Genomic DNA, 20374 nt, shown 5'->3' on the forward strand with positions numbered 1-20374 from the left:
AAGCACTGCTCATGTAATTACACTTTCTTTCTTTTCAGCTCCTTTTGTCTCTCTGGTGGAAAAGTCGTGCTTTTTTTTTTTAATTTTTAAATATTAGTTCTGTATTATTCAGATGAACGCAATCATTATTTCGATCTGAGCTGTCATAAGGTTGTTCTAGAATTGCTAAAAGAACAGCCAAAAAAACTGACTTTTACACAGGGCTGTAGGAAGGTTAACTGTGGTTTCTTTAGGTTATCCATCTTGTCTGTTTACCATTTGGTAGGAGTGGACGAGTTACTGCAGTGAGAATATGTTGTGTCAGGCCTTGGCATTCTACTCATCATATGCGCCGTGTAATATTTAAGCAGGCATGTGAAGCGTGTCTGCACACACTCCACACTAACAGACACAGCCAATGTAGGTCAATGCAGATCAAGTCACATGCATGAAGCTCTTCAAGGGGCCACTGGGATGTTGATATTCATATTTATGCTTAGTTGCGTTCAAATTTAGAGGTGCTCGTAAGGCGAAAGGAGAGCCTCTTGTTTTTTGAGACGCGCCCTTGGCTTGAGCGCCGACATTTGCCGGGTGTCATCACGCGGGTTCAGCCTCACTTAGCCAAACGCTCACATCGTGCTGACAACCTCATTTGTCATCTGCAAAAATGTCATAGGAGGTCAGCGGAAGCTAAAAACAAGATGTGAATTTTTGTACACTGAGAGGAAAACAATAACATCTTAAACTTTTGAGACCACATTATCACCTTGTTGGGGAAAAAAAAAAATAAAGAATAGATACCCCAATCCTAAACAAAATCCACATAATGTGGAGCATGCACTCACACAATACCTTGTTAAAAAGAGCTGCTATTGTGCACAATAGAAATCAAGACTGGAAAGAAATACAGTACTTAATTTACAGTATTTAGTTGTTAAAAAAAAAAAAATAATAAAAAAAATAACTACGCTACAGTAAGAACATCCAGATACTATTTGGCTGTATTATGTGACATTACATGATATCCAGTAATGTTTTGTGTGTGCGTGTGTGTGTGCGTGTGTGGGCATAAGAGTAACCATTACCCTCCTTGGATTTCAGCAATGATACATACTGAACACTTTATCCTGAAGCGGCAGGTCAGCGCCGATCTAATTTTTCTTTGCCAATGTCGGCCATGGCCCCCAAAAACCTACATTAGAGCAGTAATCCCCTGCTGGCTCATCGCGCAAACGTTAATACCAACTAAAACAATCACATGCGCTGCAAAGATTCAAAGAGTCTGGCCAGCATGGCTTTAAAACTCCTGCAGCTGTCACATGAAGGCCCGCACAAATCCTAATGTTGCCCCACAAAGTAGGCATTAGCCACAAAGATGCAGACCATGTGCACCACGATATGTACTGTTTAAATGTAACTGCAAGTTATCACAACAGTCCATCCAAAACAATTAGAAAGCGACACATGCACACGCATCCTCTCGCTCATCACCTCAAAGAGGGATATGTTGCCATCTGTATGTGTTTGTTAGCAAACTTTATGGCAGCCTTGCTATCCTAATATGACCAGTGTTGTCTAATGGTGAGTGATATTTTTAATCATTTATTCTCTTCACTTGAAAATGTGTGGCACTAAAACATTTGGGGAAAGCCGTCTTAATAATTTAAGATGTTTGAATTCAAATCAAATTTAAGACCAACTTCACAATGATCCCAAGGTCCATGTTGTGCATGGTTGCTGCTCATAAGAGTCTGACTAAAACCACATCACTGCATCTGATTGTGTGGCTCTCTATATTTGATGCAGTTTTCCTATTTATTTTACTTATATAATACTATATATTATATATATACTATATATAATATATAATACTTCTAAGTCATTTTTAATAGGAATTATTTTTGTCCTCTCTCTTGAAAAAAAAAAATAATTTCGTCAGGCTGGGCAATTATTTCAATGACAGGTTTTGTGGCCGTGTATGTGTAATTTTCAACTTAAATTTGATCTTTTAAAAAAAAATCTACATGGAGGTGAAAAATTGTGAAATACCTCATTTTGGGCATATTTAAATCTTACGCTTGCGTGTTTTTATGTGGCGAAAAGTCACTAGAACAAGTCAATTTGTACTGTAATCTGATGTTGATTAAGTGCACGTGTTTATAGTATCCAGGAGTGAAGGTAAAAATCCAGTTAAAGAGGAAAAGGAAAACTTTCAGTCACTCACACGCTCCGACATACAAGCCTTCCGGCAGCCGGGCTACGACCATCGGGCCGGTTGACTGCTGACCAAGTCTCGTCTGTGGCTGTACGCTTTCGGCTGGTTATATGTGAACAACCTATCATGTTTTTCAGGTGCCATATTGCCACCTTTTACGGTATTATTTCCAAATTCATAAACTCAAACTTTTCATACAATTTAAGGCCCAACGGGAATTATTTAATTCTGTGGTTGTAATTATTTTGTGCAGTCATTAATCTTACCTCATTTTATTTTAAACATTTACTTTTTTCATCCTCAATCGACCTCCAACACTGTGCATTGACATGAACATTGCAAGTGTACTTACTTACTCAAGTACCTGTGCCCGCTGTCCATGACGTTGTGTCTCTTCCCGTACATGAACGTAGAAGGTGTGAAGTATGTCATGTGTGTAATGCGCTTTAGTCTGAGTGCAGCAGCAGCATATGCTAATCATCTTAAAGGAGATCAGCTGATCAGATTTTGGCATCCAGAGAGGAGGATCTTCTAGTTGCCATGTCTGGACTAGAGTATTATGTGGCGCACATGAGAGTCATCACCTCTGCCAAGGCCAAACAATACTTAAAAATAAATAAATAAATCACAAATGACCAGGAGATGCCATTACACACAAGTCCTGTCGGTGGCGCTAATGCACATTGCAACCGGAATATCAATCCTGCCATATCAGCGGAAAAGTAAACAAATTGATCAAACATAACATACGAAACAACCAATTAATCAATCAACTTACTGTGACTAAATATTCAACAAACAGATCAACCAACCAACCAACCAAACCATCTACGACACGAAATACCGATCCACCCAATTAGCCACTGGACTTACCAACCGACTAAATACAAAATAACAGACTGTATAAATATCCAACCACCCGACACAAAAAACAACCAACTATCATAAATTACTGACCAAACACCATTGATGGAAAATGACAAGTACTGAAGGTTCTCATTTTTTTCCAGCACTGCATGTATAAAAAGCAATTTGTCCAATAAAAGTATCGTCTTGCAATTTCTCTCGAGTGTTTCAAGTAAACTGTTTAATTTCGGGTTGTGTCATTCAATTGGCGCACACTGTTAAGTTGTCAAGGACGGCGTGTCGGCGACGCATCAAAATAGACTGAAGGAGTAGGTCATTTTGTGAACTTCAGAACAAACTTACGAGCCACTGAAAGGATTAATGATGGGCTGAATACGAGCAATGACATTCTTGGCTCTTTCTTGAAGTACACTCTTTGTGTCCTCCAAGATAACCACACATCTAATTAGAATAATTAAATGTGTGATTTATCGTTCTGAATTCTGTGTTTTGAAAGTGAAGACGACACCATGAAACGCTCACCTGTCGGCTGGGTCATCAGAGCAGGTATGTTGCGGTGAGTTTGAGGAGGCGGGGCAGTCTTCACCATCCTGGGGCAGTTCCTCGCACTCTGCCTCGCACTTTTCATCATCCAGCAGTTCTGTGATCTGAACAAAAACATTAGAAATATGAAAAAGATTCAGCTCATGAAGTCCGTTTTTTTAAAGGATCTGGCCACTAACAAGCTCAGTTTATAAATTTTTTTGATCAGGAAACAGAAATTAATCCTTATCTTTTTTATCCATTCATTTTGGAGAAATTAGGAAATAAGTGACTTTTAAAGAGGAATATGGCCACGCCCCCCTCCGTTCTCTCCATGTCTCCGGGAGGGTCACGAAAGGGACAGATTACAAACTCACCATTGGAAAAGGTACTTTCATTGCTTATAGCGTCCAAAAATGGTGCTCAATTGGCACCAAAATTCATGTGTACATCCCTACCTATGACCACTTCAACATATCAAAAGGACTAACCTCTCCTTGGTTGATTTATATGAGAATGAGGAACTGTGGAAGTGAGCAGAGCTCCATAGATGAGACTGGGAGGACACTCACACTCGCATGCCCAGACTAATAGCACGTCGCTCCGCAATGCGCACTGTTCAAGACAGCCCCGATTTTCTATTAGGTCTCTATCTGAAATCAGCGGCCAGTCACTTGCACAGCAAAGCTGGTGGCTGCAAGCGGTGTAGGATAATGTACAGGACTGCTTGGGAGCCCTTTGCTTGCTACGAGGCAAGGTCTCAATGATAATCTGCTATTATAAACTATTTTAGCTTCACTGCGTCTTGGTAAAGAAATTGGTGAAAAACAATCAGAGCTACTATTATTTGTTATGTAGTATCATACTTTACTGTGATAAAATGAGTAGAAGAGGATGCTAATTGGCGAGGAGCAAGAGGGTGACGATAAACTCGAGTGGCTAACCGCAACGCTAGCACATACATTACATGTACTACTAGCTGCAGGTACTTTCTTAGATGGTAATTGCGTCGGTAGCGAAGCTAAAGTCCCATTATTCTGTTTGTTTATAAAAAATTTTTTAAATGTACACCGTTCATTCTAAGTGATTCATTCAATTATCAAAATACAGAATGTGAAAAGCAACGTCACAATTTTGTGTAGGTCTACCAAATCAATTAAGTGACTGCATTTGCTTCAATTCTTAATGTAAATACTCCAATTTTTGCCACATTGGTTCTCCTCAGAATGTCCTCCACATGAAAGAAAATCCTGATGAATGAAATCTTTTACTGAGTGGAATTGTATCGTGAATTGAATCGGGGCCTTTTGAATGGAAACTACTCCGTTTTGGAATCTGAATGGAGACCCAGCCCTTCTTTTTCTTTCTTAAAGGATCCTCTCTGTTGATGGTAATGTTAGTGTAAAAAGTGTTCACCAGCAGGCCGGGTAGTGCCTTCAACTATGAAAGTTTAAAAAAAATAAAATAATAATAAAGTTGAATAGAAGATTAATTGCTCTTAATTAATCCAGCTCTACGCAAAAGTGCAGCTTCAAACAAAATGTACTCTGTCCTGACACATCAAAATGTAAATACCATGAAATAAAAGCTGGTCTTGTGAATATTTGTCTCATGTGATTCCCTTATGTAACTTTACAATTGCCTCCTTCCTCCACCCGTCAGGGTGCTATGTCACCCCGCGACACTAAATGACCTTTTCATTCGATTTAACTCAGCTGTGACATTTAATGCAACAGAGCTGGTTTCATAACACATCTAAATATAGTCACATCCACTAGGCAGGTGGACAAGATGGAGGATGGGGCAGGGGGCTTGCTGCTCGGTAATCGCTTCAAAAAGATACAATGAGGATGCGTGAGGGGTAATTTTATGTAATATGCTCCACTGGCCCAGGGATTTTAACATGTTATTTTTGATAAATCATAGAAAATTGCCCAAGGTGTCAGCTGCATACAAAACATGTTTTAGCGAGCACAGCAGCCACAGCTAACATTCTAGAGTCAACTTTTCCAGTAGTATACTGCCAACTATACGAGTAGCTCCTGCTGGCATGACAATCTGTTAAAATGTCAACTAACTTAATTACCAGCTAACTAATTCACCAACTGACTTGTTTCTACACTTCACCTTTACATTTCCTTTCCCTGCCTTCGGTTTGTCTTCTGTTCTGGTCTGGACAGCAAATCCATCAGCTCCCATGTCACCATGGCAATATTGCCACTCACAGACGCTCTTATTGGGTGCCGGGAGATTCTTGCATGATCAGATCCAGAGTGCAGCCACACACCAGGATGACTCAATGACTCATGTCAAAATGAGGAAAACAGCCGTATCTTGCTTTAAGTGATTACATTATTTTCTGAGTCAACAACAATGTGAAAGGGTCACAAAGTTCACCAGAGTACAGATGTCAGGTATTTTGCTATGTGCTTTTCAATAACTAACAAATCAACTCATGAATCATCTAATTTACTAACCAACTTACAAAAGAACCAATTAACATGATCAAGTAAGTCTGACATTAAGTCTAATTTTTAATAAAAAGGAAAAAAAAAAAACTAAAATAAATCTACCAGAATTATTAAAAGTTCAAATTGTAGGAATTGTGTCTGCAGACAGGAGGTGCATGTCCTCACTTTTTGCCAGCTCCATCACAACCTTCACAACATTAGGCTATAACAGCCTGGTCAGCTACTTAATTTCCCAGAGGACCAATGTTCCCTCCAAGTTTTCCAGCTTCTGAGCATTCACACAAACTCCCGAGCCTTCCTTTGTCCATGGTGAGCAACATCAGACACATAGCAACCAAACAAGTATCACACCTGTCCAAAAGCTGGAATCATATTTAGTTCAACGATGTAGGTATGTTTCAATAAAAACTAAATAAATAGATCCAAACCATCAAAATAGAGCATTTCATTAAGTAGAGATTTGTACCATGAAAAAGAAGAGCAAGAATAGAGTAAGATTTTATGCCACTGTTTATGTTGTGAATTGGTACAAATTGACTTTTGGTAATTTTGTCATAATCATCATTTTGAATAAATTATGTCAAATTTTATAATGTAAGCTATATGAAGTGAAGAGTGACATGAGTGACACTTTCCATCAACAATATGAGTATAAAAATGGTTGAAAATGTAAACTAAAATAAACGTAGAATAATGGTATTACAAACAACTGTAAAAGTGTCGAGATGCTTCACTACTCATGAGATATGGCTCAAAAATAATTTGAAGGACTTTACCAGCCAGAGTAAATGAATTTTCTGAAATTCACACTCTATAATAAGTGATGTTAAACTACATACAAAGTCTTTGTAAATATTAGTAGGATAACTTAAGATGTAAGATCATTACAACAGATTTAAAAAGCAGCACAAAGTGGCGTTTACTACGTAAGTCACATTTTGTCAAAAACTTGCAGAATTATTTTATCCCTTCAAAAAAAAAAAAAGAAGCACTGAATTTAATTTCACATCCCGCGGGATTCCCCCCAAAAATGTCAGCCTCTAATTGTTGGTTACAAAAGCACAAGTGAAGATTATGAACTAAACCAAATTTACTTTGCTGGGCTGTGATTGGAAGTGATGGACAAATGAAGCTTCATAAATTACTAGTAATAATTTTTGGCGCCTCTCGATGGTACTTTCGGTATAAAGACGCAGTGGAAGTGTAATTTGCATTACAACTTTATCTTGAAACCAAGAGAGGATAGGAGTGAAAAAATATCCCTAGTGCTTCATGAAGCTTCATTTTCCATCACTGATTGGTCGAAACGCTGAGGGTGGATCTCAGCTTTCTTCCCAACTTTTCCCTCCACTAAATAGACTGACAGCAACCCGGAGAGAAATGAGATGCACCTAAAAGTCTTTCTACCATGTTTAACATTTTTTTTCAATTTTTCGTGACCCTTGAGTTCTCCATGTTTCGCCTATTGAAATATTTTGTGCAGCAGCTGAGACTGTATATATCAGGTACATAGTTACATAACCACCACCATTTCCTTTCCCTCCCCAAGTATCTTCTGACCCATTTCTTTTTGGCTACATCTCATACAGGCTTACGTAACCGACTGACGAGTGAGTGTGTTACCTGTTCGTTGATGGAGCTGTAGTCGTTGGTGGTAGAAACATCGTCGTCCTCAGAGTCAAACAGGCCCTCCTGGTTGTCAAGCAGCTCAGCCAGGACTCGGCTAATAGACGCCTGGTCACGCAGGTCCTCGCCTTCTGTCGACAGACTGCTCATGGATGAAAGCAGAAGAGCACAAGAATAGCATGTCATAATAAGTCACACTAGAATACAAATTTGGTCCAGAAGTACAATCCCCATTTCCCAAAGTTGGGACGCTGCGTAAAACAGATATAAACATACTACAACGTTTGGCAAATCCTTCGCAGCCTATACTCAATTTAATACACTACAAACACAAGCGAATTAAAGTTCAAGCTAATGAACATTGTTTTTTTTTTTGTTTTTGTTTTTTTGCAAATACTCTCAACTAAAGAAAGATTCTACTTTGGGTGTGTAAGAGGCGGCGCTGAATGGTCATTTCATGGACAGAATAGTTGCAATGCACACACATGAGCAATCCGCTAATGTATAGTTGCTGCCTTGCGTGCATGATCAAAATAGAGCTGCTTTGTTCCAGTGTCTCTGAGGTATGAGTGTCTTATTTTACAATACAATACAATGCAACTTTATTTGTATAGCGCATTTTACAACAGCCGGAGCTATAACAAAGCGCTTTCCATATGGTGTAATATAAATTAGTGGGAAATTAGAACACAACTTAAAACACAAACACATATACGATAGATACCAGAATAATAGCAGAACTGTGACAGTCTCACGTTGAATCGAAAGTGAAAGAAATGCTAGTGAACTCCGCTCGCTTTTTTAAAATAACGACACAGAAACGGTGAAGGTTATGAATGGAAGCCCACAGATCTTTCCTCAGCATATCCCACCTCTGGCTCGTTAAAAATACGTGGCACAGCGTTGTTTTTTTTTTTTTTTATGTCACCTGCGTGGTGTGTCCCATCTCAAACTGCCAAATTTATAATCCACTCCTCAAGCCTAAAATGTTCACTGAACGTGTGCAGCTGTTTGTCCTTCCTGCCAACCAGGACCACAACAAAACTTAAGAACTTGCTTTGTGAAAATTGTGGAAAGAGGTGCCAGTGTGCAAGTCGTGGTTTGTTTCTGGTTGATCCTTTCTAAATTTTTGCAATGCATTATGGCATTGATTTTCTTTGTGTCATCCTTATTGTCAAATGTCTTTCTATTGTGCAGCAAGTGAGTTTAAACACATATTACGCAACATGGACCTGCCTGTCTAAAATAAACTCCAGCATTTTCCCCAAACTAAACTAATCAATTATTATCAATTGTTAAACTAATCGTTGAGTGTGCCTGCTCATTTATATATTTTTTTGATTCTGTGAATGAAGCACGTCCAACGCTGTTTTGTTTATTTCCATTGTGGATGGTGGCTGTTATCATGAATAACTGCCAAGATAAGTGATCATATTTATCATTTTCAAATCAGTCCGCCCTTTGTGCTCTGGATTATTTTTAGCCGTGGCGTCTAACTATAAAAGTTCAATATTAAACAAAATGAAATATACGACTTAATCAGCATGCGTGTGTCTGTAGGATGGGTGTCTTACTGGAAGATGTCAGGCCCAAAGACTGCGGCGAGTGCTCCGACGTTCCAGCTCTCACACTGCAGCGCCGCCACACTGGCCAAGAAGCGGCACAGAAAACGTAGCAGGCCGTAGTTGAGTTGTGGAAGCTGCTGGAGTAGGAACTTCAGGTTGCGGCACAGCTCGTCCTCGCTGCTGTATTCTGGACGGATACATACATATAAATGTGTGTCCCACAAAGGAGGAGGAGGCAAATGCACCACAGCACTGATTGTGAGTGACTCCGCACATTTTAATTAGTGCCGTTGCTTAACAGGAAGTTGCAACAATTACATTTTTAAGAGATTTAATAATAGAATTCCATTGTAGTTCTGTGCCTTTGACACTTATTCCAAGAAAAAACATGCAAACTGAGATAAATCTTGTAATAGGTGAAAACGGAATGAAAAAAAAATTTAGCGAGCTTTTAAGTGACTAAAAAGTTCCATGTGGTAGTCAAGGGAATTAAAGCAGATTCAATGAGATGATAACTGAGTAAAAGAGGACAGGATGACGGAGCAAAACACTAACAATACTACTGATGATTATCCGGTCATTACAACTAATCCAAATCTTTTTGAATTTCATATCCGGGAATTAGCGTATTCCAAAAAGTGACTGAGTGACGTGGGACATGTGTGTCAATATTTGTGAGTGTGTGTGCTTGATTTACTAAAACACAATTATTTCATTTCAAGTCATTGGTTGGGGTTTCCTATTGTGCAAGGTGACAGTTATGACTAACTGGCAAGGAAAGATAGAATTACAGTACCATATTTTTTCGGACAATAAGAAGCACTTTTTTCATAGTTTAGCACGTCCCGTGACTTATACCGTGTGCGACTGTGACGTATGTATGAAAATTCCCTAATTGTGTCGACTGTCTGTGCATTACAGCCACCTTCTTTCCAGCAACTCATGCTTAAACCGTTTCCTTTTCTTGTATTTCCTTGCACACTAGGCTGCAGAACTCCTTTTTTGAGCACACACCGATTGGGAAAGGGAATTTTAGGGGCCAGTTTGAGCTCTGGTATTTTTGGTATTCTCGATTTAAAAAAAAAAAAGTTTGAACAAAATGACCTTTAATGGAAAAAAGAGTCAGTTTACCAAAAATGTCAAAGTAATATATTTTAGAGCTATAACAGCAATACTGTGACACCATATTTTTGCTCAAGGTTATTCAACTGTCAGAAACTGATTCTGGACTTTGCCTATGCTATGTGTGCTATGGACTTTCGGGTGTGGATTATTTGCAGTTGTTCTGTTAATTTCTGCTGGGAAAAGTGGCAGTTACAGAGAGTAAATTTGTTAGGAATCGATCTAGGAGTCTTAGGCCCACCTTGGTGTAGTTGCAGAATGGGTCCCTGGATGGGTGCCGGAATGACGGGCTCAGGGAGCTCCTGCAAGAAGAGTCGCAGGAGACTGACGGCCGATGCCAGATCTGCCTCCTTGTCCAGCGCCACCTCCTCACCGCTGTCGTAGCGACGCCGCAGCCAGCCCACACGCTCGGCATTGCCGTTGACGAGAAAGAGACCCTCCAAATCCAAATGACCTGGCAGCAAAACAGGAAGACACGTGAAACCCATTAGGGGTGTAAAATCATAAGGTCATGTCTTAAGGCTTGGTGGAGCTGTCGGGCTGAGTTAATAGAGGACAGGATGACAAAGCAGAACACTAACAATAGCAGCAGTTATTCCATTCCATTAAAATTAAATCCACATTTCCATGCTTAGATGAGCTTTTCTGTCTGATAATTAGTGTGATGAAAAGGCGTCTGTGACGTGTGCTTTACAGGCGCCTTTACAAAATGGTTTATTTATTTGAACAAACAATTGAGGAATATTTGGATTCATTGTATTGTGCAAGATGGTGCCTATTGATAACTTGCAAGAAGAAATTGCATTACAGTACAGTATTTGTGTGTGTATGTATATATATATATATATATATATATATATATATATATATATATATATATATAAAGTATATATATATATATATATATATATATATATATATATATATAAAGTACTATATAAAGTATATATATATATATATATATATATATAAAGTACTATATAAAGTATTATATAAAGTACTATATAAAGTATATATAAAGTATATATATATATATATATATATATATATATATATAAGTATATATATATATATATATATATAAGTATATATAAGTATATATATATAAGTATATATATATAAGTATATATAAGTATATATATATATATATATATATATATATATATATATATATATATATATATAAATAATTTATATTAATTCTGAAGTCTACAAAAACATTTTGTCCGCCAATTTACAAAAAGAAAAAAAATGCATCCAAACTAATGGGGAGAAGCTGGAAGCTGGGGGAAAAATGGAAGGTCTTAAACTGGCCAAGTCAATCAGAGGATTTTAAACCCGGTTCTGTGGATCATTGCCAGTCATGGTTTTACCCTTATTGTTTTATCTTCTATTCAAGCAATGCACTCTTTCTAACATGAAATATATTATAAAATGCTGTATGAGATGTAGCGTGTGCAGTCATGTAATTTTAAAACTTTTATTTTTCTTTAACTTTTCACTTCAAGTGTAGCCATTTTTCACCTCTTCTCACTTCATGAGATTTTTTTTTATTCTAAGCTGATGCTAATACCTCAAAGACACACGCACACACTAAATAAGAGATTAAAGCCTTTTCACGGGCTGAATAACTTCCTGACTCGCAGCAGCAGCCCATTTCACGCACTAGCAGAGGCCAGCAGGGTTTTTAAGACTTGTTACACAACCTCATATGGTCATAAGGTGAAGCCCCAGTGGAATATTTATATTTTTCAGTTATATGCACTTTATGGTCACAAGACAGGGAAATCCACCAGAATGTTTCCATCCCAGACACCATCAGGTTTCCAAAATGTTCCGACTTTTTACACAAGATCACGGGCAACACCGGCGATAACGATGTCATGACTTCTACTAAGTTGAAGCCAAAAATTGAAAAAGAATTACCCTAATCTGTGCCTTCATCTGAATCTGCACCATAGACAATTACCATGTGTCTTTACTTAGTAGTTTTGAGATGCGAGCAGTCGCTTTCTTGGACAAATTTACTCTTTAATTTCAGGTAGGCCAGATGGCAGCAGCACACTTCACAACACCAAGCCACAATCACGTCATTCTGTTGTCTTCTTTGCAGTGGAAGCGCAATATTAGTTGGTGTCGGTGATGTGCCATTGAGTTTGCCAACTGTCAATAGACCCTTCACATGGCAAGTTTGAAATAATGTCCTTTTTGAATAAAGGTATTGAATTAAAACTTTAGTTTTTATCTGATTCATCGACAAGATAATCACAAGGTTAATTGAGTACTTGTTTGGTGGTACCCCGAAAACAGCTCTAAACATTTTAAGTGTGTGTGTGCGCACATCTTACCATGCTCCTCGATGTACTCCACAATGTCCTTGACAAGCGCCGGAACCTCGAGACCGCCAAGTGTGTGCGTGCGCGTCACCTCCTCCAGGGGCACGCCAAACACGCGGGCGGTGCCGGCTGGGCCCCCGCCCTCGTTGCCTGGCAACGGAGACGCACTCTTCCTCATGGTCCCCCCTGCTCCTCCTCACCACAACCACACCAAGACCTCACGTCCTTGCAGATGATAAAGAAACGAAAATGTAATAAAATATTGCACACAAGCCATTACAGTGGAGAGCGAATCAAATGTTTTCTTCTATTTGGGTGAGTTCCAATGAGTATTAATAGCGCATCCGTCACACAATGGACAATTAATCAAATTCTGTTTTATTCTACAGGTGGATTCCCAAAAGAATTTTAATATCGGGGCTAAGGCCACTTATTTCATATTCTTTTTTCATTTGTTTCAAAAAGTGAAACTCATATGCTATTAGTTCAAACACAAAGTAAAATATTTCAAGCCTTTATGTGTTCTAATTTCAATGACTATTGCAGAAAGACAAAATAAACTCCAGTATTTTACAAAATTTTAATATTTAATATGACCAACAAAAGATCTTAAACACATATGTTGGCTTACTCAAGCGTATAAAAATATTGCACCCTCAGTACTTTAAGGACAGTGTCAAAGCAGCGAGGGATGGAGGTGATCAGCCATTCACACAGTTCAGCTGTTATTGTAGCACAAGTTGCTTGGATATTGGCTTTAAGATTGTTGTGTTGGGATTTCTGTTTCCTTGGCTTCCTGTTGACAATACACCATCAATATCCAATGAGGTTCAAGTCAAGCAAGATTGCTGGCCATTCAGCACTGTTATTCAATGGCTATCAAAACAGGTATCTGGTAGTTTTGAATTTACTTTCAGGAGCGGCTTAACACACATGGAGTTTGGCGTGTCATGCAGATGTTCGTATGTGGTGGAGATGATGTCATATTTCAAATCAGTCACTATCATAGTTCCTCACTGCTATGTGGTAAACCTCGTCTGCAAATTTACCGCGTGTGACATAGAGAGACTGAGAGGTTCTGGGACACTAATGTGTAACTCGCTGCATTCGCCATTGGGATGGGGGGAGCATGTATTGCTGTTTTTGTAAATCCCCTCCCCAAAAAATTATCTACGGGGAGACCCAGGGCCATCAATATGAAGCGGCCAATGTGTGTACAAATGTATTTATATGTCTAGATTTAGTTGTGGCTTTTAATCAGGTGTGTTTTGTCGTCTGGAAATTACAGTTATCGCTCTTTACTCAATTCATGGGACTAGAAGTCAAAATCAAAAGGGAAAATGGTTTTTGAATGATTTGTGCTTGTATTGGCAGAAAACAGCTATTAAATAGCTGTCCAATGTATTTACTGATGGATTTCTTTGACATCAGCTCTGTTGCATATAGAAGAAAGCAGCTTTTGAAAAGCTTTCCCCCCCAAAACTCACCTGAACAGAAGAGTGGGGCGGGGGGGCGACTTCTACGCGAGTGATTGAAATATAAATTTGACATACTCATGCGTGTATAGCAAAACAAATTGCAGTGAGTGATACCAGCTTTTTGGATAGCTGGTTTCTTTATGTGTTCAATCAGTACTTTTATTACTGTCTGATTGAGGTTCCCAGCAGTGTTTTATTTGCAGCTATTTCCTGGTCTTGTTCTTTGTGTCAGAAACATTCCTTTGCATTTTGTGGCTGGCTGTGGACACTAAATATAGTCCGAAGATGACAGGTGGAGAGCAGTTTGTATTAATAATTGTCAAAATTAACTTTTAGGTCATCTCTCTGTTTGCGTTCATGGTGTATGTGCACGCGTGTACACTTACCGTGTAGCAGTGAAAGTGTGTCCTATGCTCTCCTCCCTAGACAGCGAAGCACTGAACCATCTATGGCTGCTTCAGGTTGTGACAAAAGATGAGCCGGTAGTTCCTCATTGACGGACCGCTAATCCTTCTTGCAGGATTCCTTTTTCGGGCTAAAAAAAAAAGGGAGCAAGGAGTGTGGTTAGATGGAGCAAGAAAATGAAAGGAGAAAAGCAGAGGGTGGAGACATGAAAACCAGTTAAGATCTGGACATGATATCTTCACTGGCAAATATGCTGTGTTGCATAAGGAAGACATATTTGTGTAAGAAAAAAATGTGGACGTCATAAAAGGTTGGGCCATTTGGACTTAATTCTCATCTATATCTCTTGTTCAAGGTGACGGAAATCATGGATAGAGGCCACAGACAAAATCAGAACAACTGTACTGAGGTTCATTACTCATGTTGTGGTCTTTTTGGGGCTGAGGATTATTTCTAGTCATTCTGTTCAGAAATGTGCTAATGACGCATTCATGCTGTCCAAAATCAACTGAATTCAAGTCTGAACCACGTTAAAAATCCCATTATTGGAAACAAAAGCCCTGCATTAACCCATAGCACCACAAACAAAACTCAAGTTTGAAAAAATGTCAGTGGACGCTACTGACAACTCCCTTGAAATGTGTTGTTGGCAGACTTTTGGTTCACCTTTGTCCCTGCGCTCGGCCAAAACACAGTTAAAACTATGGTTAGGTCCAGCAGCAGACTTTCAAGCGATGGAAGAACATCGCAGAGGTGAAATGTGACTCTAAAATGTTTCTGTTTGGCATCAGACGAAGGGAAGATTTGCTACTCCATGTGATGGTCCAGAATGGCGCCAACTTTGAGTCTTTAATCCCAGTGTTTTCTTTTGCTTTTACCTTCATCATGATGAGAGACATTGTCAAAAGGCAACAATGGCAGAAGGTCTGCGCTATAAAAGTGAGAAAGGGTGGGAAAAGAGCAGCACATACAAACCAAGAAGGGGCAGTAGCCACTTTCACTTGTATGCATGATCTACCATGAGTAGATGTGCAAAGTCTTAAGAAGCTCACAGACTTGTGTATGAATGGACAATTGGCCTTTTGTGGTTGGAGCCAGAAGGCAGCCACTGTTACAGACAACTTCTGCTTTGTTTTTTTTTTTTTCATTTTCAGAAAACACTGTAATCAGTGCATGTTTTTCCACTGTATGGAGTAACGAGAGACTCTCAAAGAACCAACTTCACTGTTTGCATTGACCATTCAAAGTTTATTATCTCAGTATGGTGAATTGTTACTGACAGAGGTTGGGTTTACATTTCGCAACACGTTTTGTCCTGATGGGCTTTGCTTTCATTTCATTGCTGATGGTACTGAATAAATGAGACAATATTTAAGAAATCACATTTGTCTTTGTATATTAGTCAGATGAACAACACTGACTTGCTGAAACAATGTTTTTGACATCAAATGTGGGAATAGCACGAATAGCACACCAGTTTAGTTATAAAGGACAAAAAGCACACAAGATGTTTGTTCTGGCTTGGACCTTGAGGAACTAGCTTGAGTTTACTGCTTTATGGCAAGTCAAACATCGCTGCCATGCTGTGCTCACACGCAATTTCGCAAACTGAAATTCTCTGCAATTTAGCGTCACCCGAGGTTCAAATTCATCAGCAACTGGACAAAATCTCTAAGACGTATTTGTATTTGAAAAACTTTCTCTCGTTGGCATTAAAAACCTGCCAATTTCCTTGTTAGCAGAAGTGAGAAAACACGAGCTCGTGACAGGTGCATCTGCAAATGCCATGCACAAGAAAAAAAAAATTAGCGTGATCCTTATCTGTGCTGATGGAATGAAACACCCTCCTCCCTTAATGTCTTTTTAAACTGTGTCCCAGTTCATTGTTGCACATGTTTTCCTCACTATGCAACCCAACCACAATCAAGAATGCAATTAAGGCAATCTTAGTGTCACCGAATGAGTGAACACAGATACATGTCATTCAAAAATGTATTTAATCTCACGTGGCAAACAATATCAGTGGAAACTTTAAGCCCCAACAAGATGACATCATGCTAAGCGGGGCAAAAGCTGATTAGCATGTGACAATGGGGATCTTCGGTGGCCACCACAACCACTCTTCATTCAGATGACTCCAGTTGGTTAACGCTAACATTCAACGACTGTGCAACTGTAAAACCCTCAGAGTGGATATGGGACAAATTAAAAGGAAGAAACGGAATATATTCTTCTCACAATGAATAACATTTTCTTCACGTGCCTTTTCACCAAATAGGTTTCTAATAATGGTCCTCAGACTGATCGGCCACCGTTAGTTACAAGTCGGAAAAGTACATGACCGACAAATTGATCAGTGCCTTTCATTCCTGATCACTGTAGCTTGAACTTTCAGCCTGCAGTGAGCTAGAGACCAGCTTGTGAGCAGCGTAGCATCCCCTCCCCCTTAACACAAACAAACATGCTGCCGTGTGAAGCTTTTATGTGATTTGAGAGTGTCCAGCTTATCCATGTGAACAATATCGGAATTGGTATCGGCAGACCACACTCATGGCAAACATCCATCCATCTGTGCCGCTCCTCCTCACAAGGGTGGTGAACAACCCAAAATATTAATTGACACTTGATGCAAGCCAAGTCATCAAAACAATAAAATGAAATAATATTGGTGAATATTGGAAAATCCAAAGTTAAAATCTTTGAGTATAACAGCATTTCAAAAATGACTTGATTTCATTTTAATATGCAAAGATTTTCCTCCTTGGACCACGGTGAGCAACATCAGACATGCACATGGTGGCCAAACCAGTATCACACCTGTCCAAAACATGAGATCAAAACAAGTTACATGAAAAAAAAATACTAATACTAATCAAACCACCATTTTATCAAAATAGAACTTATTATTGAATAGAGATTTATGACTTGAATAAACTCAGCCCAAACTCAGTTTTTTACTTTTATTTCAGCCCACAGGTCATTTGAAGCCAACTTAATGAAGTCTCAATACAATCTGTAAAATTATGGTTACACATTGTCCACGCATAAATCATGAAAAATAGCGCATTTAATACAACAAAAATTTCTAGTCACCTGACCTCTGAAACGCGCAAAAGAGCTTCTTTTAAGGGACTCGCAAACTACGCCCAAGTTTGGAGAAAGAGAAAGTGAAAGAAAAAAGAAAGAGAAAGAGAGAGAAAGTAAGAGAAAGAGGGAGAGAGCAAGAGAAGTCACGGAATTAATCCACACTTTCAGAAATAATTCTGCTCAGCCCCTTGACTCTCAGTAGCGACCCCTGGTAAGTTAATAAAAAAATGCCTTCCTATGTTTTGTCTTTGCCATCTATTTTGCATGTAGCATGGATCATCATCTGTCATTTTTTGTCATGTATTAATAACCTGTTATTTTCTGTGCCTGTCTGGTCACTGTTTTCATGCTTGCTCCTCGTCAATTTCAAGGCAGTCGCAGGGTCAATCTGTCGCCTAGCGCATGATGGAAATGACGGGGAGAGTCCAGTGTTATTTGAGTCTGGTATGGAGTGAAGGGGCCCTGAGGAAATAAGTAGAGAAGCGGCGGGACTGCCGGAGAACGGCGGGATTTGTTTTTAGGGGCACAAACTTGCCGGTGTTGCTCTGGTGTGGAAATTTCCAGCTGACAGTCAGGCAGCCCAATTTTTTCATTGAACAGCAGATGTGAGGGTAAAGAAAAGGCAGCAAGAATAGGGAGCAGCGTACTATGTGGCAACTGAACGCAAATAAAAATGTCACACTGTATATTCTCACTGTCCAATGAAAAAAAGATTCAGATTTTAAGACTTTATATGGCAAAAAAATATATTAAAATCGACATGAGATCCAAAAGCAACAAGATGAGTAAGCGACTATAACAGTACAGTACATGCACTATTGTAAATGATTGTTTAATTATACATTAACAAATTGAAGATAAATAGTTGTCGAGTGACAGTAGCAATTGGAAAAGTAATTACAAAAAAAAAAAAAAAAAAAAAAATCAAGAATATTTCTAGGTTTGAGAAACTGTGACTTGTCTGTCAGAGCAAGTTGGGTCAACTTTGTGCTGAACATCATGTCCTTGTTGTTCCGTCCCACACTCAAACGTGCCGATCAAGTGCTTGCAGTTTTTTCCACTGTAGGCGTTGATTTTTTTGCAGGGAGTAACATTAGCAATGACCATCGGCACCGATTGGGAAGTATTTATGCGCATAAAAAACTGAACAGACGTTATTAGATTATCACAAATACATGCCTGCTATAACGTCTGGGGCTTCACTTGCTATATCCGTATAGCAAACTTACTTGTTGTTTACATTCGTGTGACGAGTGATGAGTAAAAATATTGATTCATCAATGCATTTCAATAATTCCCCTCCCAGTTCAATTTCGATTGACGTGACATGACCATGTATGTTTACATGGCAAGGTTAAATATTTCAAGACTGTCAAAATGTAATCTACTTTTGAGTAAATTGTTAGAATCAAATTACAATCAGATGAATCAAAATCGAACTGAATCACAGGATGAAGAATCTAAACCACATCCAATGTTGGGGCTCTTAACAATGCTCAGCTGATTGAGCAAACATAGGAATTTTTTAGGAACACATCTTCAGCCAATAAATTGAGGATCTCTGTCTCTTTGCAATTGCGAAATGAGTCTGCAAGGCTTCGGTCTTTTGTTTTTATGACAAAACAATATCATGACCCGAATAGCTGCGAGCCTCCCCCTGCAGGACGTGCTCAATAATTTATCAGCAATTCAGCATCTGAACTAGGAAATTACATTTTCTCATTCAAAGTCATGACAACATTTCTTCTCAGGCTAGTTTCCGAATATTAATTCGCAAATGGTGAAGAGTTAGCTTGCAACTAAGTCATCTGACCACAAATTTGGATTTCTGGGTAGAGTTTCAATTTCTACCACTGAACTGAACATTGAAAGGGAGGTCAACCCCCCCAAATTCTTTGCAATAATATGTTCTATGTGCCTTCGCTAGTCTAAACATGGCATTTTGATTAATATTGCGTTCATGGAATATGAATTGAGCAGGGTTTTTGTCCATCACAGCGGGCAGCTATTTTGTTACTTTCTGCGAATAACAACTAAACACGTCACCTGTTTTCGGAAGTGGTGCTATTAGAAAAACGGGTGGATTTTACTGCACAACGCATATATCTTGAATGCAATATTAATCAGAATGTCAGGTTTCGACTTGTGTGGCTAGATAGAACATATTCTTGATAAGATTTTTGGGGGCTTGAGTTCCCCTTTAGGAACAATGTTCTTAGAATTTCTGTCCGCTGAATTTTAATTTCTAACAGATTCTATTTACATGTCACAATCAATAAAACACTAATTTATATTACACCATTTAGAAAGTGCTTTGTTACAGCTGCAGCTGTTGTGAAATGTGCTTTATAAATAAAGTTGTATTGTATGAAATTCTTAAGTTGTTGATTTTTCTTAACATTTATTTATTTTTTTTAGATATAGTTTTTTTTTTTAAGCAGACTGTTTTAAGTGTTAAAAAAACAACAACAAAAATCAAACTAATACATTTCCATGAAAAATAACACAAATAAACCTATCCTCAGTTGTTTGTCGAAACACTCATATATTTGCTGGAAAAACTGCTCAAAAGTATATTCGTGCTCTATCTGTAACTAAAATGATAACTAATAGGAAAGTAGTAAACGGTCTCAAGTTTGCATTGAGGTGATATTCCTCGACTAAGACTAAAATCTTGGTATGTTGGCAAGGAGCTAAGTTT

General features: G+C 38.6%; 1 protein-coding gene across 5 annotated transcripts in view; it reads right to left on the reverse strand.

Moving 5' to 3' along the window:
- Window positions 1–20374, reverse strand: part of fam13b (family with sequence similarity 13 member B) — a 48555-nt gene that overhangs the window by 24516 nt on the left and 3665 nt on the right. For all 5 annotated transcript variants that reach the window (XM_088293060.1, XM_088293059.1, XM_088293058.1 and 2 more), the window contains exons 2-7: window positions 14568–14716; window positions 12716–12928; window positions 10609–10821; window positions 9255–9432; window positions 7678–7822; window positions 3584–3708 (exon numbers count right to left, since the gene is read on the reverse strand). In XM_088293060.1, coding sequence (XP_088149186.1) covers window positions 3584–3708; window positions 7678–7822; window positions 9255–9432; window positions 10609–10821; window positions 12716–12881 — 827 coding nt within the window. In that variant the 5' untranslated portion in view covers window positions 12882–12928; window positions 14568–14716. The remainder of the gene's footprint in view (window positions 1–3583; window positions 3709–7677; window positions 7823–9254; window positions 9433–10608; window positions 10822–12715; window positions 12929–14567; window positions 14717–20374) is intronic.

Source organism: Idiotropiscis lumnitzeri, chromosome 4, assembly GCF_059441095.1.
Source record: "Idiotropiscis lumnitzeri isolate Australia: NSW breed Sydney's pygmy pipehorse chromosome 4, RoL_Ilum_1.0, whole genome shotgun sequence".
NCBI lineage: Eukaryota > Metazoa > Chordata > Actinopteri > Syngnathiformes > Syngnathidae > Idiotropiscis > Idiotropiscis lumnitzeri.